This window comes from Moschus berezovskii, chromosome 8 (assembly GCF_049115385.1).
Source record: "Moschus berezovskii isolate FMDL1 chromosome 8, NW_MosBer_1.0, whole genome shotgun sequence".
NCBI classification, from domain to species: domain Eukaryota; kingdom Metazoa; phylum Chordata; class Mammalia; order Artiodactyla; family Moschidae; genus Moschus; species Moschus berezovskii.
In genome coordinates this window covers 108057501-108082110 of record NC_142467.1, presented here as the reverse complement: position 1 = coordinate 108082110, position 24610 = coordinate 108057501, and the positions used below count along the sequence as shown (strand labels likewise).

The 24610-nt window shown below is 54.2% G+C and overlaps 3 protein-coding genes across 5 annotated transcripts in view; all 3 read left to right on the top strand.

Annotated features, from left to right (window-relative positions):
* The window catches only part of SUGP1 (SURP and G-patch domain containing 1), a 34857-nt gene extending 33710 nt beyond the window's left edge, over window positions 1–1147 (top strand). For both annotated transcript variants that reach the window (XM_055431524.2, XM_055431523.2), the window contains exons 12-14: window positions 61–206; window positions 514–643; window positions 935–1147. In XM_055431524.2, the coding sequence (XP_055287499.1) occupies window positions 61–206; window positions 514–643; window positions 935–961 (303 nt within the window). In that variant the 3' untranslated portion in view covers window positions 962–1147. The remainder of the gene's footprint in view (window positions 1–60; window positions 207–513; window positions 644–934) is intronic.
* A 2792-nt stretch (window positions 1148–3939) lies between these two features.
* TM6SF2 (transmembrane 6 superfamily member 2) lies at window positions 3940–10642 on the top strand. 2 transcript variants are annotated; one of them, XM_055430005.2, is made up of 10 exons: window positions 3940–4134; window positions 5842–5945; window positions 6348–6445; window positions 6515–6618; window positions 7020–7102; window positions 7752–7876; window positions 8059–8160; window positions 8488–8580; window positions 9245–9364; window positions 10301–10642. In XM_055430005.2, the coding sequence occupies exons 1-10, from the start codon at window positions 4040–4042 to the stop codon at window positions 10505–10507; spliced, it is 1131 nt and encodes a 376-aa protein (XP_055285980.1). In that variant the 5' UTR covers window positions 3940–4039; the 3' UTR covers window positions 10508–10642. The 2 variants fall into 2 exon arrangements, with proteins under 2 accessions (XP_055285980.1, XP_055285982.1); XM_055430007.2 differs by lacking the exon at window positions 8488–8580.
* A 3263-nt stretch (window positions 10643–13905) lies between these two features.
* HAPLN4 (hyaluronan and proteoglycan link protein 4) lies at window positions 13906–20409 on the top strand. Its single transcript, XM_055429744.2, has 5 exons — window positions 13906–14019; window positions 14875–14992; window positions 15290–15652; window positions 17196–17528; window positions 17907–20409. The coding sequence occupies exons 1-5, from the start codon at window positions 14017–14019 to the stop codon at window positions 18296–18298; spliced, it is 1209 nt and encodes a 402-aa protein (XP_055285719.1). The 5' UTR covers window positions 13906–14016; the 3' UTR covers window positions 18299–20409.
* Window positions 20410–24610: the final 4201 nt, after the last annotated feature.

The window sequence follows — 24610 nt, the reverse complement described above, 5'->3', positions numbered from 1 at the left end:
CAGAGCTGGGATGGGGTTGGCTACAGCTCTGGTGGATGACGGCTGCCTCCTCCCCTGCAGGAAGGCCGTGAGCCTGACTACTCAGAGTACAAGGAGTTCAAGCTGACGATCGAGAACATCGGTTACCAGATGCTGATGAAGATGGGCTGGAAGGAGGGGGATGGCCTGGGCTCGGAGGGACAGGGCATCAAGAACCCCGTCAACAAGTGAGTGTGGCCTCCAAACCTGGGGGTGGGTGGCAGAGGAAAAGCCCCACGCAGAGACATAGGTCAGGGGTCTAGACTTTGGTGGTGGGACCACCTTGGGCTCTCCATCTTCTCAGAGTGCCAGTCGTGTCCCAGACAGGTGTTGCCCAGCCCAATGTACCCCCCACATTGAGCTGCATTGGGGTGCTGCTGCTGAGCCCATCCAGGGCAAGTGAGGCCTCCCTGCCCCCAAGCTCAGGTCCCTCACCCCCTTTTCTGCTGGCACCATCGTGCTCTCCTGCTCACCCCACCCATTGCCCCAATGCAGGGGCACCACCACGGTAGATGGCGCTGGCTTTGGCATTGACCGGCCAGCCGAGCTCTCCAAGGAAGACGACGAATACGAGGCTTTCCGCAAGAGGATGATGCTGGCCTACCGCTTCCGGCCCAACCCCCTGGTGCGTGTGTCCCTGTCCCCAATCTTGTTTCCGCTGGTTCACCACAGTTCCTCCACTGGAGGGGTGGTGGTGCTGGTAACAGAAGTGTCCCTCCTTCCAAAGTCCTGCTAGGCTCATCAGCAAACCCACCTCCCACTTCTCCACCTGTGTTCAAGTCTGTCTGTCCTGCTCAAAGCTGCCCTCCCTCCTGGAGAATGTGAGCCAGCTGCTCCTGGTGGGCTCTGGATGGGAGGAACTGCTGCCTCGCTTTAGCGTAATCACCTCCCATTTTCTCTTTCTTGCTTCCCACAGAACAACCCCAGACGGCCTTACTACTGAGTATTCTGGAGAAATGCACAAGTGTACTTTCCAAAAGACTGACTGTCCCTGGACTGTGGAATGTTCCAGCCTGCATTTCTGCCCACCCTTCCCGTTGTTGCGAGTGTTGTGCTGTGTATTAAAACCCCAGAGCCTGCCTGCTGTGGCAGCCTGGTCTTGCCATCACCAGAAACCCCTCCTGTTCCTTAGCAGCAGGGCCACGGTGGGCGGGGGGACAGGATGCACCTGTGAAGGCTGCCCAGTGCCCACAGAATCCTGGAAAATCTCCTGGACCTTTGTGTGCTCATGGGGTCCCCCATCAGCCTGGGCTGGAGTTGAGGAGAGGAATTTTGGAGGGGCGGCCAGCAGCTGAAGGAGATCTGGCTGCACCTAGGCTGACAGCCTAAGGGACCTCCTAGCCTGGCACTGCGCCACAGGGGGAGGCTCAGGAAGGCCCCCCGGGTAGGCCCAGTTCTCCCTCAGACCCGCGAGGCAGGTGGACCCGGGCATACCTGTGCCCCCACCTCTCGACAGGTGGCCCTGACAGGGCCTCCCACCCACGCCACATACAGCAGACCTGGCTGGTGATGCTGCAGCCCAAGCCATCCCAGCTGCCCTTCATCCTCAGAGTAGGGTGGACGTACAAGTCCCTAGGGCTCATGCCTCTGAGAGACAGCTTCCCGGACAGATACGCTGGACTGGGACATCACACGCCTCCTGGAAGAGGGGAAGCTAGTGGGCAGCCCAGACCATGGTGTCTGCTGAGAGCTCACCCCATCTCCAGAGCCGGTGCCTCATGTTTGTGCAGAAATCACCTGGGGATCTTGAGTGAGCAACTTGGGCAAGGTCTCCAAAATCTGTGAGCTGTGCTTGGAATATCAGGGCCTGGGCCGCTGGGGGCCCCTACAACTCACCCCCCTGCCCCATACAGTGGATCCTGCTCAGCCCCTGTTGGCTCAAGGGGTCTGAGGACTCGAGCTGGCATCAGGCTCCTGGGCCGGCCTGCAGTTCACACAGCCGTTCAGCAAACACTGAGCACTGACTGTGAACCAGATGGACAGGATCTGTGCTGGGCACCCACACTCTGCTGGGGCTGCAGTCATGAACCCCTAACACCATCTGAGACTGATGAATTCTGTGAAGAGGAACCGGGACCTGTGGTGGAGGTGGTCTGGGGAATGTCTCAGTGAGGGAGTCTGGGAATCTCAGCAGCAGCTCCCTGGTTGGAGTGGCACACACTACCCTGTCTCCCCTCCATGGATGCTGTTCCCGGGGGCAAGGCAAGGGGGTGACATGGAGCCGGCTTTGGCAGCCAGAGTCCTGAGCACAAGGGCATAGTTCTGGGCGCCAGATTCCAGCCATGGGAACCCTGGGGCTTGGTCCCTAACACCTTGCTCTGCAGGTCAGGGTCACCCCTCCACTTCATGCTCAGTGACCAAAAGGATCACCAGACTCAGACCATGGACTTTAGCCCCAGCCAGGGGGAAAGTTGGAAGAGGAGACCTCCAAGTGCCAGGTGGATGAGTAGGCATCTCCCAGATATGGGGTGTAAGACCAGACCCCTGGACAGAGCTGCACCAGACCCCGGCCCTCCAGGGATAAAAGTGGGGCTGGAGTTGCCAGGTGAGCTGCCTGGAGGACAGGACGCTGCAGCCTGCTTTAAGAGGTGGGGAAATGGGAGAGGGTCCGTCTTGCAGACAGGAGAGGGGCATGTAGGGAATTGAAATCACTGAAGCTGAGAAAGGTCAAGAAAGGAGGCTGGAGATTCAGGTCAGCCCAGAGGAAACTGAACTTCGCATCAAGGGAAACAGGCCCCTGAGGAAGGAAGGTTTTGAGTCAGTGGCCACAGATCATCTTGTCACCCAGACTCAGAGAGGGGACCCAGCTTGGCCCATGGAGATGGGGCCCTGGCTGGGCCAGGAGCAGGGGGTGTGGGATGTGAGGGTTAGAATTTTACCCCAGGGAATTCCCTGGTGGTCCAGTGGTTAAGATTTGCACTTTCACAGCTGTGCCCCAAGTTCAATCGATGGTCAGGTAACCAAAGTCCCAAAGCCCCAGTGGTGTAGCTCCCCCCCAACCAAAAAAAAAAAATGACTCTAGGTTTCCTTGGGACAAGAATCAAGTGGGCACTGCTTACCCACTGCTTACCCTGCTTCCTGCAGCCACAAGCACCACGTGGGCAAGAATCCGAGGCCAGTTGGAGGGGTTGATAGAGAGCTGCTTCTTCATTCTCCCATCCTGCAACCCCTCCCTGGTCCAGCTCTGCTCCCTTGCATTTGCCCCATGATGGAGCCCAGCCTCCTCCTGGATGTCCGGAACCCTCCCAAGCCCACCCCATGTTGCTCTATCAAGTTCCACCACCGCCCCAGCCCAAGTGTCTCCCTTCTGCTGCTCAGCCGTAAGCTTGAGCTATTCTTCCTGCCAGGAACACCACCATCAACCTCCTCACCATCCTTAGCGCCCCTTGGGCCCCGCACACATTAGCAGGTGTTCAGTATAGAAGGAAGAAACAGAATCACGGAGCCCTTTAAGGTGTCGCCAACTCTGGGTCCTGGCAGTCTGCCTTGAGATGCCGTCCCCCGCCCCTACCCCCGGTGCCCAGTCAGAACGTCACACCTGGACACATGTTTAAATTTGAGGCCATCGCATGAAAACTCAAATCCCAGGGCACTAAAGGGAACTCTGCACCCAGGCGGGTAAGGTTCTCTTGTCAGCGCGCAGAAACGCAGAATCAGTATCCACTTGATCCTAGTGAAGTTGCTGACCGAGGACCTCCAGGACGCAGAAACGGAAGCATCCTGAAGAATTGTGTTCTAATTAGAATTAGTAGAAAGCGAAACCGGCTGGGCGGCAGGCACTGCCCTTAGGGACCGCCCCGAGGCCGGCGAGGCTATCAGTGGAGGGGAGGGGCCGCTGGGAGAGGGAGGGGCCTCGGAGGCTCCCCGGGAGCTCGCGGGGCAATCACAGCGGTGGGGGGGTGCGGGGGTGGAGGGGGCGACCTTTGCGCCAGGCGGGGCCGAGTCTGGCTGGGTCCCTGGCACCTCGGCGCCCAGAGGCACAGCCACGCAGGAACCGAGCCGGGGTCCCGGCGCCGCCGCTATGGACATCCCGCCGCTGGCGGGCAAGATCGCAGTGCTATCGCTGGGCGCCCTCCCGTTGTCCTTCGCGCTCAACTACGTCTCGGTGCTCTCGTAGTGCGTGCGGGAAGGGGCTGGGGAGGCCTCCTCTGGGGCGGCGGGGCTGGGTTGGGGTGTGAGGGTGCGAAGCGGGCGGGATGCGGATGCGCGGGTTCCCCTGAGCCGAGCGGCCCGGCGCCGCTGGCCCGGGGGAGAAGCGGGCTGGGTCAGGAGAACCCCTCGTTTCCAACCGGAAATACCCTTCCAGCCGGCTGGCGCAGTGTGGTGGAGCTGGGGCGCTCCTGGGACGTTTGGGACCTGGGGGGAGGGACTCTGAGAAACAGAGCCCCTAACAAGGCAGGGTTTTGGAAGGTTTCTGGAGTTTTCCCAGGGATGTGCCCAGCACAGACTCCAAAGTCGCCAAGGGTCAAAGTATTGTCCCAGATAAGGCCCTAGTGACCCGGCTTTTGCCACACACAAGTTCTGCTGCGCTACCCTTACCAGACAGTTCCTCCATCGCCTGTCTGACACTTTCTTATCTTCAGGGGCTGGCCCACCCTGTGCATAGCCTCAGTTTCCCCTACACGCCTCCACCTCCCCTGTCCCTATCACCCACCCCCAGGCCTCAATGCTGTGGATCCAGGCACTGAATATCAGCCACCCACCAATCCCTCATACCCCCAAAACCAACACAGACTGAGGCCATGGGGCTGAGTCTTGACTGTGGAGTTGGCTCCTTGGGTACAAATTCCTGGCTCCACCCCCCTGGAGCCCAAGTGAGCCAGGTTGCCCCCGGGAGCCTCGGTTTCTTCACTGTGTAATGAACGTAATCCTAGACTCATTCCATAGTTACAGTCAAGGATTATGAACTGTGTGCCAAGATGCTGTTGCTGTCTCAGCTAATTACTATAATTGTCATTGTTGGTTGGATGGGGCCAAGAATGGGGATCCTAAGGGGTCGGGGGAAGGTAGGGATCTGGAGAGAGTGTAAGGGGGGAATATGTGACCTCGGATATGTCTCCCACACTCTCTGGGCCTTGATTTGCCAAGTGTCGGGGGCTGCCCAGAGACCTGGCTTCTAGTATCTCTGCAGGTGGTTGACGTGCCTTATCAGGTTGATAGGAATAGATCAGGGCAGGGGTGGGGTGGGGTTGATGGAAACTTTTGGACTTTATCTGGGAGGAGTCGGGAGCTTCAGACAATGAGGTGTACAGAGCTAAGCTCTAGAGATCCTTTGGTGGTTGTGAGCACTGGAACTGACCAAGAGGGTCTTGGAATTGTTGAATGAATAAGCAAGCTGACACACATCAGCAGGTGACTGGATAAATCGCATAGTCAGAAGGGGTTGACAGAGATTCCCTCTGCACCTGGAAGAGGAGCAATGCAGATGGGCCATGAAGGATGAATAGGACTTTGCCAAGGGGAAAGACTTTGGGAAGGAGTTAGGGGGTGGGGCATGAGGATGAGATGGTTGGATGGCATCACCGACTCAATGGACGTGAGTTTGAGCACGCTCTGGGAGTTGGTGATGGACGGAGAGGCCTGGTGTGCTGCAGTCCATGGGGTCGCAAACAGTCAGACACTGAACTGAACTGAGGCAGTGGGTCAGAAACAGCTGGAGCAAGAGCCCGGTGCTGGGAAATGGGAGTTACAGGGAATGGCTTTCCTTGATGGACAGGAGCTTCAGCCTGGTCACCTGGAGCTTCCTGGTGTCTGCTCTGCCCCAGGGTGCTATAGGGTCTCAGTCAGGGCCTGGCCTCCCTGACTTGGTTTTCCTCTCCACAGCCCCCTGGGGGTGGTGTTGATGAGCACCCTGATCCTGGGTCTGCTCTCCTTGGCCATATACAGCTTGTCCCGCAGTGACATCTATTATGACCCGCTCTATGCTGGTGAGTTGGTGGGAGGTCCTGGGGAAGAGAACTGTTTGGGCAAGGGCTTCCTGCATCAGACTGGCAGTCCTTGAAGGGCCTTCATCAGACTGGAGAACCTCAGAGAGACTGGAGACCCCCTGTTGATTGGGGAGTCTCAGGGGGCCTTCCCCTTCTGACTTGGGGCTCCTGAGTGCCACAGAACAGTGCCTTTCTCATCAACCTGTGGTCACCTTTAAGGCAAGGACTGTGCCTCCCTGTGAGGAAGGGTTGTGGGTCATGTGATTTGTGGGGTTGGGCCTGGGAGCAGTTTTGCACAGAGGCTTTGGGAAACTGAGTCCCCAACAAGAGCTCTCAGGCCCCACCCACACCTAATCTCTGCCCTGCCCCCACACTGCCAATGCCCCGCCTGCTCTCCCGTAGTCTTCGCGGTCTTCGCCTTCACATCCGTGGTGGACCTCCTTATTGCTCTCCAGGAAGATGGCTACATGGCGGGTTTCATGGCGTTCTACACCAAGGAGGTATGTCGGGAGCGGTCTGGGATGCCCGCAGTCCTCCTGCCTGTCTGAGCCCCACACCTGCCCCTGCAGGGTGAGCCGTACCTGCGCACGGCACATGGAGTTTTCATCTGCTACTGGGATGGCATTGTTCACTACCTCCTCTACCTGGCCATGACTGGTGCCATCCGTAAAAGGTGCGCAAGGTGGGCAGGGTGGCACCTGGACCCTGGGAAGGAGGTGGAGTTCTTAGGTGGGAGGTCCCAGGCCAGGGTGAAGCCAGAAGTGTCTGTAGGGGAAATCAGGAAGCCCCTCTAGGGCTTAGACAGGGGTGGCTAGGAGAAGGATTCAGGGACTGTCACAGGTGTCCATGGTGGTCAATTCTCTTCTCTTGTGTCACCCTGTACCTGGGCAGCCACTGCTATCCTTGGACATAGGGTCTGACTGTTTATTCCCTCATTCAACTCCCTGTTGTCCCTTCTGTCTTGGGTGAAACTGAAGGGGTCCAGACCTGGGGAGCCCAGATTGGTCTCTGGACCCTGACCCTCTGAGACTGGGGGACAGGAATCTACCGGTTACTCCTCCATCTCCCGCCCAGGAAGAGTTACCGGAACCTGGGACTCTACTGGCTGGGATCCTTCATGATGAGCATCCTAGTGTTCCTCCCAGGAAACATCCTTGGTAAGGACTTGGCTCTGAGGAATCCTGTCTCCCTGGGCTGGGCCACTGCCTGGCACCTGGAAGTCCCCACGGGGTACTCCATACCTTTTCCAGTGTCTGCGGAGGGCAGCCTCCCACCCCCGCCAACTGCATGCCTCTCCATTCACAGTCGAAGTCGGCAGACTTTCCCCACAACTCTCCCATTTTCCTTTTGGAGAAATGGAAACACATTCTACTTCTTCCCCAGCTAGTGGTCCCTGACCCCAGGGACTTAGCCCAGAACGCTCTTGACGTGAGAAGGGAATCTTAAAGTGGATCCAGAGGGCAGACTGAGAACTTTGTAGGTAGGTCGTGGGAGACAGAGCAGAGAAGGCAGCCAGGGATGTGGGGATGGCTTTGAAAGAGGAATATCCAGGGTGTTTCCAGGGGGAACAAAAAACAGCTGAAGTGTAGGAGCTGTGTCCTGAAGGTGAACTGAGGAAGGCCAGGCTGAGGAGCACGGTCATCATCTTACAAGCACTGGGGGGGTCAGAGGTGTTAGGGCTGAGCTAGGATGGCATTTGTGACTCAACAGCTTCCAGCCAGGGGCTCTGACATGGCCCTGCCAAAGGGTCCAGCGAGGCCTGGGAGATCCTCACTTCATGACACCCTGTCTCTCCTACTGTGGCAGGCAAATACAGCTCAGAGATCAGGCCCACATTTTTCCTCACCATTCCTTTCGTGCTGATCCCGTGCTGGGCTGGCTTGAGGGTCTTCACCCAGACCCGGGTGCCAACCTGCTGCACTCCCAACATGGTGAGTCCCATGCCCCCAGGTGAGCCTTGTCCCAAATGCCTGAATTTCCCCCATTTGTGTTGCTTCTCGCCAAAGACATGATCTCCTTGGAAAGATCTCCTTGGTGATTAGGGAAGAAGGGATGAGCCTTCCCTGAGTGCCTCTTGGATACCAGGCTTCTCATGCTGTTTCTCATGGGGCAGGTGGAGGAGGTCCAAGGAAAGGGCCTTCTGCGGCGCCCAGTTGACCTGGCCCTCGTCATCTGCCTCGTCTTTGCTGCATTCTTCACCCTCTTTCGGGGCCTGGTGAGTCTGCACTGGCCAACCTCCTTGCCTCCAGTCCCCTCCCCAACCCACCCCTCCCCTTCTTCAACGTCTTTATCCAGTGCGGAAAAAGGCCACTACTCTCCCACCTAATCATCCAGGGAAGTTCACTGAGTCTAATCTGAGTGTTCCCGCACAAAGTCCCATTCCCTGTAGCCTTCTCCCCAGCTCAAGCATCTGTGGATTCTCAGAGGAGAAAACCAAGGCTGGGGCAGGCCAGAGCAGGGGGTGTGGGCCCTTCCCAGGCGGGTGGGGAAATATCCCTATGGGAGGGATGTTTGAGGCTTTTGGTTTGTCTGTGGGCCCTAGGTGGTCCTTGACTGCCCCTTGGATGCCTGCTTTGTCTACATCTATCAGTATGAACCGTACCTGAGAGACCCCGTGACCTATCCAAAGGTGCAGGTGAGAGGGCAGGCGGGAGGAGAGGCCACGGTCCTGCTGTGGTTAGGGGTCTACAGGGCCCCTTTGATGCAGGGGCCAGCACAACACAAATCAAACTGGCTGAAGCACAAAGGGAATTTATTGTCCTACCAAAAAGTACAGATGTGGTCTTCAGGTATGACTGGATCCAGGAGCTCAAAGCTACTCTATCTCCAGGCTCTGCTTTCTTTGCATGTGCTCCACTCCCAGATGGAGCCTTTGTGGTATGGCAGAGACAGCCCTGGGTATCTCCAGGCTTCCATTCTCCCTATTTAGCCCCCTCGGAGGATACTGAGCCCTTAATTCCTCAGTGCTTAAGTGTAAGTCTTAAGTAGGCTGGGATTGGCCAAGTTTAAGTCACAAGCTCATAGCTGATTATTCTGGCCAGGGGGGTGGGATGTTCTGATCAATCAGGCGAGGGTCACATGCTACACATAGAGGAAGGTGGATGGGCTCAGTGTATGAGAGTGGTGTGGGGGGAAACCCAAGGGGAAGAAAGGAGTGATTTCCACAAGGGTGGGATATACAGTGAACCCCAATCTTGATAGAGTCTAGGCTGGCCAGATCCTCCCTGGGACCACCACCGGAGGGGCATCAGGAGACCTAACTGAGCAGCTACTCATTCCATCAGTTGTGTGCCCCCCAGATGCTGGTGAATATGTTTTATGTGCTGCCTTTCTATGGCCTGGCCATCTATGCCCTCATCTTTCCTGGATGCTCCTGGCTGCCTGACTGGGCCTTGGTATTTGCTGGAGCCATTGGCCAGGTGAGGTGCGGTGGGGTGGGGTGTGTTGGGCTGGTGTTTAGGAGAGAAAGTCTCTGCCTGCTTATCAATTGCCTTTGTGCTTACCTTGGGCGATGCCAGGCCCTTGACAGGCTCCTAGGATTTCCTAGTGTTGGAAAAAAAAATGGGCCAGACACAGATACCCCATCCCATGAGGTCAGCTGAACAGAGGAGCTACAGAGGCTGAGAGGGATTCCAGAGAGGCAGAGTTCTTAAAAGAGGGGGCATGGACTTTGCTGTATGGGTATGAATCTTTGGGCAGGGAAAAGCATTCCAGGAATGGGAATAGCACAAAGAAATGCACAGAGGGGGACAGTGATTTAGACAGCCATAACGTGGGTAAAGGCAGCGGCAAGATAAATTGACAGCTAGATGCTAAGGGCTTTGCAATCTGGGCTTGGGAGCTTGTACTGAGAACAATGAGGAGCCATAGAAGGTGTCTGAATAGTGGCGGGTTCAGAGCTGGGGGCATGTTTCTGGGTTTCTGATGGGAAGTGATAAAGGCTGGACCCTGGCCAGGGCAGTGGTATCAGGAGGACCTTAATTAGATGTATTATTATTTTATCTGTTACAGGTAGAATTGAGAGGATTTGTGTCAAGGCTGCCTGGGGTGGGGAAGACCAGGAGGAGGGGCTAGACTCAGGTCAGAGAGATGGGGTGAGGTGTCCAGCAGACAGAGCGAAGACGGTTCTGGTTAGGCAGCTGGGCAGAGGCTCACAGATGAATGGATAAGAACAGACAGGACATGTGGAGCACAGGGATGTTTAGAGACAGAGGGACTGAAGAGGGAAGACAGGAAGATCAGCAAGACCAGTGAGATAAGGATGAAGGACTTTTGGGTTCCCCATGGAGGGATGTTGGCGATGCCGGGACTTGTCCTCTGGTCTGTGACATCCATCCTCCCTTTCTGACCGCCAGGCACAGTTCTCACACATGGGGGCCTCCATGCACCTGCGCACGCCCTTCACCTACCGTGTGCCTGAGGACGCCTGGGCCAGCTTCTTCGTGTGTAACCTACTGTATGCACTGGGCCCCCACTTGCTGGCCTTCCGCTGCCTGTGGCGCCCTGCCTTCTTCCTATGCCCACCTCTTGGGCCCCCAACCCACCATGAGAAGCAGCACTGAGGGGGCCATGGGACCCCCCAAGACTCAGTTTACATGCCCAGCCAGCCCTGTCCTTGGAAGGGTGGGTTGGGCTTTTTTAGAGACAGGAGGTGTGTTTCTGGGTGCCTTCAGTTCTGGCTATGGTGATTTCAAGCTAGTAGGTAGGATGGGGGTGCCCAAGGTCCAGGTGTTCCAGCAGAGAGGGCCACAGGCATGCTCAGCTGTCACCTCACCCAAACTCCACATAGGTACCCTCCCTATCCATTATCCCCTCAATGGATCCTTTCAGTAAAAGTCCTTTTGATGTATAAAATGTTGCTCTGAGTGTTTCATGGGGCAAGGGACCCTATTCTCAGAACCCACCAGGGCCCACTCATCACTGCCAGGTTAACTCACTGGAGCTATGGTGCCGGACAAGAGAATTTGGCCTCTGGCTGGTATGCATCTTCCAGATGGGGAAAAATGAGACTCCGAGAGGACCGGAGACCCGTCTGAGGTCACAATCAGGAGAGAAGAGTCCAAACTCTAAGCTCCACCAAGAAATTATAACAACTAACAGTGTGACTCAGTTATTAATCACCTACTGTATACCAGGCCAATGACCAACCTCACACGCTACATGCTGGATCTCACCCCATATTCCAAATGGGAAAACTGAGTCTGCAGGAGGTGAAGAGCCTGGGCCGAGGTCATGCCTCCTTAATGCAGCTGTGTTAGGCATAGAGTGCTGGCTCCTTCAACCACAGAGCCCTGTGTCTGCTGTCTGACTTGCTCATATTTGGGAGAAACTGAAACTGAGGGGCAGCCAAGAAGTTGGGGGAAGGGCTCCTTGTCCTCTGGTTGTAATTTTTTTAATCTTTATTTTTATTTCTTTGGCTGCCTCAGTTCTTAGTCGCGGCGTGCAGGATCTTTAGTTGCAGTGCACGGACTCTTAGTTGTGGCATGTGGGATCCCTGACCAGGGATCAAATCCAGGCCTCCTGCATTGGGAATGTACAATCTTAGCCACTGGACCACCAGGGAAGTCCCCTCTCCTGATCTGATTTTTAACTTAAGTGAAGTTGCAGGTTCAGGGATAACTCCTGCCCAGAGCATGTGGGTTAGGGGATTGATCTCCCTACCCCTACCAATACTTAATAGGCATCTATAGTATGACTACAGATCTCTTCATGAAAATTAGAGATACCAAGGGAACATTTCATGCAAAGATGGTCTCAATAAAGGACAGAAATGGTATGGACCTAACAGAAGCAGAAGATATTAAGAAGAGGTGGCAAGAATACACAGAAGAACTATACAAAAAAATCTTCATGACCCAGATAACCACGATGGTGTGATCACTCACCTAGAGCCAGACATCCTGGAATGCCAAGTCGAGTGGGCCTTAGGAAGCAGCACTACGAACAAAGCTAGTGGAGGTGATGGAATTCCAGTTGAGCTATCTCAAATCTTAAAAGATGATGCTGTTAAAATGCTGCACTCAATATGCCAGCAAATTTGGAAAACTCAGCAGTGACCACAGGATTGGAAAAGGTCAGTTTTCATTCCAATCCCAAAGAAAGACAATGCCAAAGAATGTTCAAATTACCACACAATTGCACTCATCTCACATGCTAGCAAAGTAATGCTAAAAATACTCCAAGCCAGGCTTCAACAGTACATGAATGGTGAACTTCCAGATATTCAAGCTGGATTTAGAAAAGGCAGAGGAACCAGAGATCAAATTGCCAACATCTGTTAGATCATCAAAAAAAGCAAGAGAATTCCAAAAAAACATCTGCTTTATTGACTACGCCAAACCCTTTGACTGTGTGGATCACAGCAAACTGTGGAAAATTCTTAAAGAGATGGGAATGTCAGATCACCTGACCTGCCTCCTGAGAAATCTGTATGCAGGTCAAGAAGCAACAGTTAGAACTGGACTGGTTCCAAATTAGGAAAGAAGTACATCAAGGCTGTATACTGTCACCCTGCTTATTTAACTTATATGCAGAGTACATCATGTGAAATGCTGGGCTGGATGAAGCACAAGCTGGACTCAAGATTGCTGGGAGAAATATCAATAACCTCAGATGTGCAGATGACACCACCCTTTTGGCAGAAAGCAAAGAGGGACTAAAGAGCCTCTTGATGAAAGTGAAAGAGGAGAGTGAAAAGTTGGCTTAAAACTCAACATTCAGAAAACTAAGATCATGGCATCTGGTCCCATCACTTCATGGCAAACAGATGGGGAAACAATGGAAAGAGTGAGAGACTTTATTTTCCAAGATCACTGCAGATGGTGACCACAGTCGTGAAGTTAAAAGATGCTTGCTCCTTGGAAGAAAAGCTATGACCAATCTAGACAGCATATTAAAAAGCAAAGACATTAGTTTGCCAACAAAAGTCCATCTAGTCCAAGCTATGGTTTTTCCAGTAGTCATGTATGCTTGTGAGAGTTGAACTATAAAGAAAGCTGAGCACCAAAGAATTGATGCTTTTGAACTGTGGTGTTGGAGAAGACTCTTGAGAGTCCCTTGGACTACAAGGAGATCAAATCAGTCAGTCCTAAAGGAAATCAGTCCTGAATTTCATTGCAAGCTGAAGCTCTAATACTTTGGCCACCTGATAAAAGAGCTGACTCGTTGCAAAAGACCCTGATGCTGGGAAGGATGGAAGGCGGGAGGAGAAGGGGAAAATAGAGGATGAGATGGTTGGATGGCGTCACTGACTGGATGGACATGAGTTTGAGTAAGCTCCAGGAGTTGGTGATGGACAGGGAAGCCTGGTGTGCTACAGTCCATGGGGTCACAAAGAGTCGGACATGACCGAGTGACTGAACTGCTAGTATGTCTAGCCACTGGATTGTCACCAAAGACCCAGAACTCCATATGTTAGATGTGGAAACTGAGGCATCAAGTGAGGGGCAGGGGCAGATTTGAGCCATTGCTGCAGGTCCCCTCTGCAGGGTGTGTGACTGTTGTGGGGTCCCCATCCCAGGGTGAGCATCTTTGGCTTCTGGACCCTTTGATGGCAACCCACTCCAGTATTCTTGCCTGGAGAATCCCATGGACAGAGGAGCCTGGAGGGCTACAGTCCATGGGGTCACACAGAGTCAGATATGACTGGAGCGACTTATCACACACACAGTGACAGATGGGAAAACTGAGGCCTGCAAGCCCTCGCCCAGGCTACTCAGCCCTTCCACCCACAGGGAGCATCATGAGCACCCCACCTCCATTTAAAAGATAGTTGAACTGAGACCCAGAAAATTTCCTCTACTGGCCCAGGTCAGCCCCAGGCTTGGTACCCACTGTTCAGGGCGGTCCTTCCTCCATCTGTGCCCGTCACCACCTCTCCCCAGAGCAGGTGCCACCATGTCCCCTTTAACGCCCCCCCACACCCGTCCGCCTGCCTCCTTCCCTCCCTGCTCCCCTTGCAGGCAGACGCCAGGATTGCGCTGTCTGCTGGGATCTGCCCAGTCTTCCCCGGGTGTGCGGGGGAGCGCAGTCCCGCGCCTGGGGGCCGTCGGGCGAGGGCCGCGCCGGCAGGATGGTGAGTGGGACCATGGGTTCGGGAGGGCCTTCTCTGGGACTCCGTGTCTCTGAAGCTACACCCTTCGGTGTTCCCCTCCTTAGCCCTCTCCCCGTCTCGTATCTCTTTCCTCCCACTCTTTCCATCTCTGCCTCTCCTTGTCCTGCTCTTCTAGGTCCCTCGCCACTTCCTCTCTTTCCTCCCCGCCCGTCCCTTTTCTCTCCCTCTCAGCCTCCGTCTCTCCTGTCTCTCTCCGTCTCTCCTTACCCTGCTCCGGGTCTCCCTCTGGCACTCTCTTTTCTATCTCTCCCTTTGTAACTGCTTCTTCTCGCCCGTCTCTCTCGCCTCTGTCTCCGTCTCCCCTGCTTTTCTCCGCGTCGCAGCCTCTTTTCCTGTTCTCGCCTTCTTTCAGTGTCTCCAGCTCTCTCCGCTTCTACCACCCCCTCGCCCCCCACCCCCACCTGCACGGGTTTGCTGCAGTCTCCTGGCGTTCGGATAACCTTGCCGCTGCCGCTGCTCCAGCTTCTCTGCCCCTCCTCCCTCCTCCCCAGTCCCTGGCCTGGGCCGGAGCTGGAGAGAAGGGGGCGGGGCTCAGGGTCTCCGGTGCTGGGGTTCGCGGGGGCAGGTGGGTTGCCGACGCCGAGCTAAGGGAGAGTGAGTCCAGGCGCGCGAGCTTAGCGCAAAGGCAAGGGTCGTGAGGTCCCAGGAGAGTGGGGGTGGGGTAGAGTCCGCTAGCCTTCTCCTTGGGACCCCGGCTAGTTGGGGATCTGGGCGTGTAAGAAGTCCTCGCTGCGAGAAAGGCGGGCCAGGGGGCAGGGGGCTAGTCTTCTGAAAGGGCAGAGTCAGGAGGCTGGACTGAGCGCTGGGTGCCCCCAGGTGTGTGCTCGGGCGGCCCTCGGTCCCGGCGCGCTTTGGGCAGCTGCGTGCGGAGTCCTGCTGCTCGCCGCCGCGGCGGAGGCGCAGCGCGGCCGGAAGAAGGTCGTGCACGTGCTGGGTGAGTCTGGGCCGTAGAAGCGGATCTTGCCCCGCAGAGGCCGTGGGCAAATAGGATCGCCCGAGTGCGCGGAGCGGGAAAGAGGGAGGATGCTGGGCTGTCCTGATGGCCACAGTCCCCACCCAGCTCCTCCCGCTCTGAGTCCCCGCCCCCTCCCTAGTTTCCTCCTGGAGCCCTTGTACCTTTCTGATCTCCTCTCACCCAACTTTTCTTCCTACACCCCCTTCCCCGGGCCCCGTTCCCCAGGTGCTCCTGTCCCGCCCCTAGGGCTTCTTAACCCTCTTTGGTCGTCCACAGAGGGGGAGTCGGGCTCGGTGGTGGTGCAGACAGCGCCGGGACAGGTGGTCAGCCACCGGGGTGGCACCATCGTCTTGCCCTGCCGCTACCACTACGAGGCAGCCACCCATGGCCACGACGGCGTCCGCCTCAAGTGGACCAAGGTGGTGGACCCGCTGGCCTTTGCCGATGTCTTCGTGGCGCTGGGCCCCCAGCACCGAGCGTTTGGCAGCTACCGCGGGCGGGCTGAGCTGCAGGGCGATGGGCCCGGGGACGCCTCCCTGGTTCTCCGAAACGTCACGCTACAGGACTACGGGCGCTATGAGTGCGAGGTCACTAACGAGCTGGAGGATGACACGGGCATGGTCAAGCTGGACCTGGAAGGTGACCAGACTGTGGGCAGGACGGGTCACGTTTCTAAGGGAGGAGAGAGGATACTGCAAGGACAGAAACCAAGTCAAGTTGGCCTGAAAGGATTTAGCAGCTCGGTGGGGTAGGATAACGGTTCTGATTTGGGGTGATTTTGCTCCTCAGGGATATCAGCAACGTCTAGAAGCAGGTTATGGTGGTATATAGCGGGCAGAGGCCAGGGATGCTGTGAAACATCCCACAAAACACAGGCAATTCGCCCAAGCAAATAATCCAATCCAAAACGTCAATAGCGAAGAGGTTGGGAAACCCTGCAGTAGAATTCAGGCACAGGGAGATCCAGGCACTCACATCATTTCAGGAATCCTTCCCTCAGCTCTGCTTCCCTGGGTGGGCTTTCCTTGGTCAAGTTTCCCGGGTGGAAACAAAAAGTAGTGCCAGGCTTCCACCCTCCCAGGTTGGCAATCGATTTCCTTTAAGTGTTACCTAGAGTCCCAGAGTTGTCCCTCATTGGTCCAGCTTGAGTCATGTGCCCATCCACGAGCCAATCACTGTGCCTGGGAGATGGGTTGCTCTGATTGGCTGACCGTGGAGCTGAGAGGTGGCGTTTCTATTTGAAGAAATCCCTTCCATTTGGTTGCTTTCCTCACTCCACCTTAGAAGACTCTAGGAGAGATTTCTTAGCCCTCACTTGCTGAACTTCCCAGCAAGAGCGAATAACAATAACAAAAGCAGCTCTCCTTTATTGGGTGTTTTCTACGTGCCAGGAGCTTGGTTGAAGAGCTCTCTGGAGTCTCTCATTTAATTTTCCCAAAACCCCTGAGTAAGACGCTATTCCTAGCAGATGGGCAATTGGCTCAGAGAGGTTAGAGCCTTGACCAGGACACGTACCAGTGAGTGGCAGAGCCAAGACTCAAACTCCAGTCTCAGGCTTCAGTTCTTCTCTCTGGTTCCTGTTTGATCCTTCCTGCAACTGCTGAGACATGCATCTGCACCCACAAAGTCCTCTCCCCAAACACAGACACATAGAATGCTAGTGAACAGAGTTGACTGTGATTCTGATGAGGGAGGAGTTAACGAACAGAAGGTAGATGAGAAACCAATGGGAAATGTCCTGGGTAATCCTGGAGACCAAAGAGTTCTTTGTCTAGGGTCAAATATTCATGGGCTCCTAGCGTGGGGGAGTCAGCTTGGTGGGCTCAGAACTTGACCAGAAGGCAGGTCCCAATGCTGGAAGAATGTCAGAAGCACATAGAACTGAAGGAAGCAGGGTTGTGGAAGCTGGGTTTTGAAGAACGAATAGGAGTTCTACAAGTGGAAAGACGGAAAGAACACAAAGGTCTCCAGGGGTGGAAAGGAGGTGAACATGATTAAGTGTGTCAAAGGGGAGAGTCAAGTGAATCCCAAGTTTAAGGCAAAGGAAATATGAGGGATATGAGCTGGGGAAAGGCTGGTCAGGTCTGACGCCAGAGTGAAGGATAGACTGAAAGGTGACACCCCTGATGGTAGGCGAATGCGAATTGGGGAGGTCCGAGCTGACCCTTGTGTACCCTCTCAGGTGTAGTCTTCCCTTACCACCCTCGTGGAGGCCGCTACAAGCTGACCTTCGCCGAGGCTCAACGTGCGTGCGCTGAGCAGGACGGCATCTTGGCGTCGGCTGAGCAGCTGCACGCGGCCTGGCGCGACGGTCTGGACTGGTGCAACGCAGGCTGGCTGCGCGACGGCTCGGTGCAGTACCCGGTGAGCCAGCCCCGGGAGCCCTGCGGCGGCCTGGGCGGGGCCGGGAGCGCCGGGGCTGGCGGCGGAGCCTCAGGAGGTGTGCGCAACTACGGCTACCGCCACAACGCAGAAGAACGTTACGATGCCTTCTGCTTCACGTCCAACCTCCCGGGTGCGTAGGTCCCACCCCTGGGAGGAAGGTCCCGCCCACCGCTGGCCCGGGCCCCGCCCCACCCATGAGACCTCCACCCCCGGGCCCGTCTCAAGATTCTTTCCCACTGTGCCCAGTTTTCTGTCCTCGCCTTTCCTCTCCACACCTATCCTCGGGTGTCTGGACCCGAGGTCCCTAGTGTAGTCAAGGCGCGGCAATCAAACAAAGCTTGGCACCAACACTGCTGTAGCCGAGGCCGTGGTCCCGGGCTGCAGGGGACCGGGTGAAGTTTCTGAATCCTGAGGCTGTTTCCTGGGCGGCAGGCAAAAGGGAGTCCTGAAATCCGAGGAGACCCAGCCCCAAGAGCAGCCCTAATCACTCCTACCCACCCCTCTGCAGGGCGCGTGTTCTTCCTGAAGCCACTGCGGCCGGTGCCTTTCTCCGGAGCGGCGCGCGCCTGCGCGGCGCGCGGCGCCGCCGTAGCCAAGGTGGGGCAGCTGTTCGCCGCGTGGAAGTTGCAGCTGCTGGACCGCTGCACCGCGGGCTGGCTGGCGGACGGGAGCGCACGCTACCCCATCGTGAATCCGCGCGCGCGCTGCGGCGGCCGCCGGCCGGGTGTACGCAGCCTCGGCTTTCCAGACGCCTCGCGCCGCCTCTTCGGCGTCTACTGCTACCGAGCGCCTGGCGCGCCGGACCCCGCCCCTGGCGGCTGGGGCTGGGGCTGGGCTGGAGGCGGCGGGTGGGCCGGAGGCGCGCGAGACCCCGCCGCGTGGACCCCGCTGCGCGTCTAGGCCTGGGCCGTGGGCCGCTGGGTCGCTTGGCGGCTGGCCGAGTGCTCTGCGGCGTGGACTGACCGCACACCTGGAGTCTGGCCAGGCTCCTTGCGGTGCCCTGCAAATTGGCCAGACCTCCTGCGGTCCATAACCCCTGGCCACACCCTCTGAGGTCCCCAGAGTCTGGCCAGTTCTCAGAACCAAGTCCCTTGGAGTCCCCTGGAGATTGACCAAGCCCTAGCTTTTCTGAGCGGTGGATTGGGTCTCCTCTCCCAACTTTCCCTAGGAGATGAGGCACACCCTCTGAGAATCCATGGAGCCCAACAGACTCTGAGGTCTCCTGAACACTGGACACGTCTCCGGAAATCTTCTGGAACTTACCCCATGGTCGCCTGGAGGCTGGACCCCCGGGATTATCTGGAGACTTGCCACACGTCCTATGCATCTCGCCGGAGACTGTAGACTGGTACCCTAAGGCCACCTGGACACTGAGCTCTCCTACCCACCATCTGTAGAGAAACTGGAAGCCTCTGAGTTCGTCGATTGACCACACGGCCATGGTCACATGAACACTGTGGGCTCCTGTCCTTTTCCCTAGGGTAACCTGGAGATTGGTTACTCCCATTCTCTCCCTTTCTCCCACGAGTCCCCCAAAGTTTCCAGAATAACAGGTCATGTCTCCAGGTCACTGTGGAGAACAATCCCACCCCTTCAGTTTCAGGGGAGACCACCCTTGTCTGTCACCGTTAATACAGGTTGACATGCCCCAGCTGGCTCGCATGACGGGGTGCCCGTGGCGCATCCCTCAGATTCTGAGGGAGCAAGTCTGCCTTTACCTGATGGCCCCTTTCCTAGCTGTCACCTAAGAGACCATCTCCCGGGTCCAGGGACCCATAAAATCCATGTCATTTGCTGTGGAGACAAATTGCCCCACTTCCCATTGTTACCAAGGCGACCAGCCCAGCTTCCACTGTCACCTAAAGTCACACAGCCCTTCCTTCACCAGTCACACCCATGGAGTTAGTGCCTCCCTCCTCCCGCTGTAACCATGGATACCACACGTTTCCCATCTTACCCGCCTTCACCCCAGAGACCTACAGCTTCACTCCCGCTGTCCTCACCCTGACCAACAGCCAAGGAGACCACCCTCTCCTCTAACTGTCCTGAGAGTGACCCAACGTTCGGTTCTCCAGCTCTCACCATGGAAACAGGCTGCTCTTTTCCGCGGGCGCCCCAGCTCCCTGCTCCTCTCCAAGCTCCGCCCCCAAGCGGCTTGGACCCAGCAGCTGTTGCCATGGAGACTAGACTCCGGTGTCTGAGATAACAGAACACCTGTCCCCTTAGGCTTGCTCTTGTAGGTAGGGCCCGCCCCTCCACATTGTCACCGTAGAGGCTGTCAGCGTCATCTCCATGACAACTGACTTCCCAGTCCTCAGGAACTTCTTACCATGTGCCGAACTTGCTCCCTAGGGCTTAATGGCTGCCCCTTCACCAGATGGGCCCAGCTCCAGGCGGACTTCTGGAGCTGCTGGATACCCTCTGTTTGCACGCTAACCACATCCCAGACAACAGCTGTGCACGAGATAACCTTGCAACACCCGGATGAGCAAATGAGACCCTGGTGTGCCCCAACCCTTTGTTCTATGCAAGCGCGAGGCTCCTCTTTTCCTCTCTGAGACCACATCCCCATTCTCCCTGAGGTCCTCTCTCCTTTTCTACCCTCCCTACCCCCACATTTCCCTTCTTAGAGATCCAAGAGAGGTGGAATTGTCTGTAAACCTCAAAATCCACTCTGAACTCCAGGTTCTAAGGGGCGATTTGTGTTAACAAGTCAGGACCCAGATAACTCCCCAGTGTTAACTCAGGGAGACTGTCCATGAACAAGGCCACCCCAGCTGGAGAACCCAGTTGCAAAGTCTTGCCTGGAGTAGCGCTGGGGTCCTTCCTGGAGCCCTCCTATTGTCACGTCCATCTCCAGGAAACTTGTCTGTGGGTTTGGGGACCAGGTGTGCCTGAGTTTGAATTCTGTCTCTGTGACCAAGTGATCTTGTTTCCTCCTCTGTACCAGGGCTGTTTTTAAGGTCCCAGTGAGTGCAAAGTGTTACAGCAGGGGCTCAATAAATCTTTTCTTTTTATTTGATGAGTGAGAAAATGAGGTAGTTGGTGGATAGTTACTTCAAAAATGCATATTGGTAGACAAAATGTTTCTCAGCTGGGGCAGCAGAGGGGCTTGGTGATGATTTGGTTGGGAAACTTCTCTCATTCCTCAGGACTATTCATTCCCTCTCCCCAATCTCTCTTTCCTCTCCCTTCCCCCATCATGTTCTTCTCTCCCTTGAGCCACCTCCCATGGGTCTGGCCCTTCTCAGTTCAGTTCAGTTCAGTTCAGTTGCTCAGTCGTGTCCGACTCTCCATGACCCCATGAATCACAGCACACCAGGCCTCCCTGTCCATCACCAACTCCCGGAGTTCACTCAAACTCATGTCCACAGAGTCGGTGATGCCATCCAGCCATCTCATTCTCTGTCATCCCCTTCTCCTCCCGCCCCCAACCTTTCCCAGCATCAGAGTCTTTTCCAGTGAGTCAACTCTTTGCATGAGGTGGCCAAAGTATTGGAGTTTCATCTTTAGCATCAGTCCTTCCAATGAACACCCAGGATTGATCTCCTTTAGAATGGACTGGTTGGATCTCCTTGCAGTCCAAGGGACTCTCAAGAGTCTTCTCCAGTCCTCATTGGGTCACTAACCAACCCTACAGTTACTCTCAGTCCCTTGGAAACAAAGTGTGTGAAACTGGATGTTGACTTCCTGCATCAGGAAGGCAGAGAAGTTGCAGATTTTCCATGGGGTGGGGTGACGGTGGGGGTCAGGGGAGTGTGGGCTAAGAAGTAGCGAAAGTTCCTGGGATACAAAGAAAGGAGAAGAGAAAAAAAAAAGTGTGAATGTCTGATACGGCTGGAGAAGCAGGATGGTTGATTTAACTGCTGGTGCTTCAATATCATATAGGACAGAACTCCTAGAAATTCCAACCACTCATCTGAAGTCAGGGTCCAGCCTCCTGGTTAGAGAGCCTTGGTCTACAACTGAGTCTGAGCTTCCTTGAGTAGGAGAATGGTAATGGGGAATTTTTTTGGAGATGAGTCGTGAGATTTCTTTCATCCCTCCTTTTCCCTGCTGACATCCTTTCTCTCTTTCTGGGGATTTGACATCCTGGGTGTGCCCTGGATAACTCAGTTTTCCTCCTCTCATCCTGTGAGTCAGAGGGGCTGACTCCACTGGACAATGAGTGCTATGACTCACATTCCTGGGCCACCCTAATTGGTCCAGGGACGAATGGACCCAGTGGGTCCATGGACCCAGACAGACCAATGAGATGCAGGCCCTGGGATTTTGACAGACCAATAAGATCAAAGGAACCTTCTTTCTGCTGGGTCTCTGCACTGTTGGAGTGGAGGCCTCAAAAGCCCACCTGGAATAGAGCCCCTCCGGAGGCTAGATATTCTGGAAAGCATCTCTTTCCTGTCTTCCAGTAGCCAGTGCACTTCTCAGCGACATCTAAAATTTCCTACATGTCCTTCGGGAGATGTTTTATATTTGTTCAAGGAAACAGGCTTGTGTCATTTTCCTCCTCACTTTTACACAAGTGAAAGCACGTAATGTATACTCTTACTTGTTTACTTGCGTGTTTGGCTGCACCGAGTCTTGGTTGTAGCATGCAGGGGCTTTGATCTTCATCGCGGCTTGCAGGCTCTTTAGTTGTGGCATGTGGGATCTAGTTCCCTGACCAGGGATAAAGCCTGGGCTCCTTGCATTGGAAGTGCAGAGTCTTAGCCACTGCGCCACCAGAGAAATCCCAATACATACTTTTTATGTTGTACTATTTCACATGGTATGAAACTCACCATTGTAAACATTTTAAAGACTTCAGTTTAGTGGCATTTCGCACATTCACAGTGTTGTGCGACTGTCATCTCTATCATTTTCATCACCCCAAAGAAAACCCCATACCCATTAAGCCATGTCTCCCTTTCTCCCTGTCCCCGCTCCCTGCTCTGACGACTGTTAAATCTACTTCCCAGCTCTGTGGATCTGCCTAGTCTTGATATTTTATATAAGTGGAATCCTACAGTGCGTGTTCCTTTCGTGTCTGGCTCCTTTCTGTATGATATTTATGGTTAAATAATATTCATATATATACATATCACAGTTTGTTTGTTCTCTTATTGGTTAATGGACATTTGGGTATTTTCCATCTTTATTGTGAATAACACTGCTAAGAACATTTGTGTGCCATACATACTTTTAAAGTAACTGTTTTTTACTTAATACTGTATTTGGGGACTGGCTTCCTTCAGCTTGTAAAAAAATCACACCCCCTCCCCTCTGCTGCCAGCATTCTTCTGAAGATGGGCACTGCTGTTTGGATGCACCATAACTTTTGTAACCTGTCTCCTAATGGTGGCCATTTGCACATTTCCCATATTTTGTTGTTAGTAATAAGTACCACGGTCATCGAAGCCCAACATTCAGAAAACAAAGATCATGGCATCTGGTCCCATCACTTCATGGGAAACAGATGGAAAAACAGTGGAAACAGTGTCAGACTTTATTTTTTTGGGCTCCAAAATCACTGAAGATGCTGATTGCAGCCATGAAATTAAAAGATGCTTACTCCTTGGAAGGAAAGTTATGACCAACCTTGATAGTATATTAAAAAGCAGAGACATTACTTTGCCAACCAAGGTCCGTCTAGTCAAGGCTATGGTTTTTCCCGTGGTCATGTATGGATGTGAGAGTTGGACTGTGAAGAAAGCTGATCGCCGAAGAATCGATGCTTTTGAACTGTGGTGCTGGAGAAGACTCTTGAGAGTCCCTTGGACTGCAAGAGAGGTGAGGCCAATTTATAGCCCATCAGTAATAGATGTGGTTCCTCCCTGATAGCTCAGTTGGTAAAGAATCTGCCTGCAAAGCAGGGGACCCTGATTCAATTCCTGGGTTGGGAAGATTCCCTGGAGAAGGGAAAGTATTCTGTTCTGGAGAATTCCATGGACTGTGTTAGCCCAGGGGCCGCCAAAAGTCAGACACAGCTGAGCGACTTGCACTCATTTCACAATAGATGCACTTGCCTATTTCCATGCACCTTCACCTGCGTCATGTGTCATCAGTTGTTACCTTGGCCAGCTTATTAGGTGAAAAAGAAGATCTCTTTGTGGTTGTCACTTTCAATTCACTTGTTACATGAAGCTGACCATCCTCCACTTTGACCTTAGCTGCAGGCTGTTGAGTAAATCATAAATCATTCTCAGTTCACATACATTGTCATCATTAAAATATGCAAAACCTCTCTCTTGTGAGATTTATTGTTTATTTCCTTTTACTTATGTGTCCTAATTTGTGTTGCTTAGTAATCTGAAAATTGTGTATTATTTTATCGAGCATATGTTGTAGTTTAACAGCCATCTTGTTTCCTTTTCTTTGAGCTTTTTGTTCATATCCTTTGCCCATTTGGCTATTGGATTACTGTTTTGTTTTTTTTTTTTCCTGTTGTGGACTTGTGGCTCAGTGGATAAGAATCCACCTGCCAATGCAGGGACACAGATTTAATTGTAGGAGCTCTTTAAGGCAACAATTCCATTATCTCTGACTTGAAAATTGTTTCCAAGCTTGGCATTTGCCTTTGTATCTTGTTTATATTGCTTTTTGTCATTATTGCTTTTAGAATAAAGCCCACACTCCTCATACAGCCCATATTGCCCTGAGTGGCTCATCCTCTGCCTCTCTGACCTCATGTCCCCCCACTGTCTGCCTCTGTCACTCTGTTCCAGCCACTATGGGCAATTTACTGTTTCTCAAATGAACCACGTTCCCTTCTGCAAGGAGATTCTCACTTTTACTCTCCCTCTGCCTGACACTCTCTTGCTTTCTTCCCTTTTTCATCTAGTTAATACTATTCTTCCTTTAGATTCTGTTCACCTCCTCCAGGAAGGTTTCCCTGACCACCTCCCAGGCATCACGTCTGTTCTGTTCATCACTATCTCCCCAACATCCAACATAGTACATGGCTCAAATAGCTGCTCAGTAAGTCCTTGCTGAATGACTGAATGAAGGTGTCAAGAGGTAGGTTGAACTGTTAAAAAATTTTATTAAAATGTCCAAGAAGTACATTAATGTCCACAGTGTCAGATACCACAGACCCACGGAATACTGCAGCTGACAGCAAAACCAACAGAACCCAAAGCTGTTCACGCGCACACACACTCACACGCATGCCACACACGCGGCACACGCAGACACATGCACACCTCAAAGGGAAAGACCAAAAGACAAACC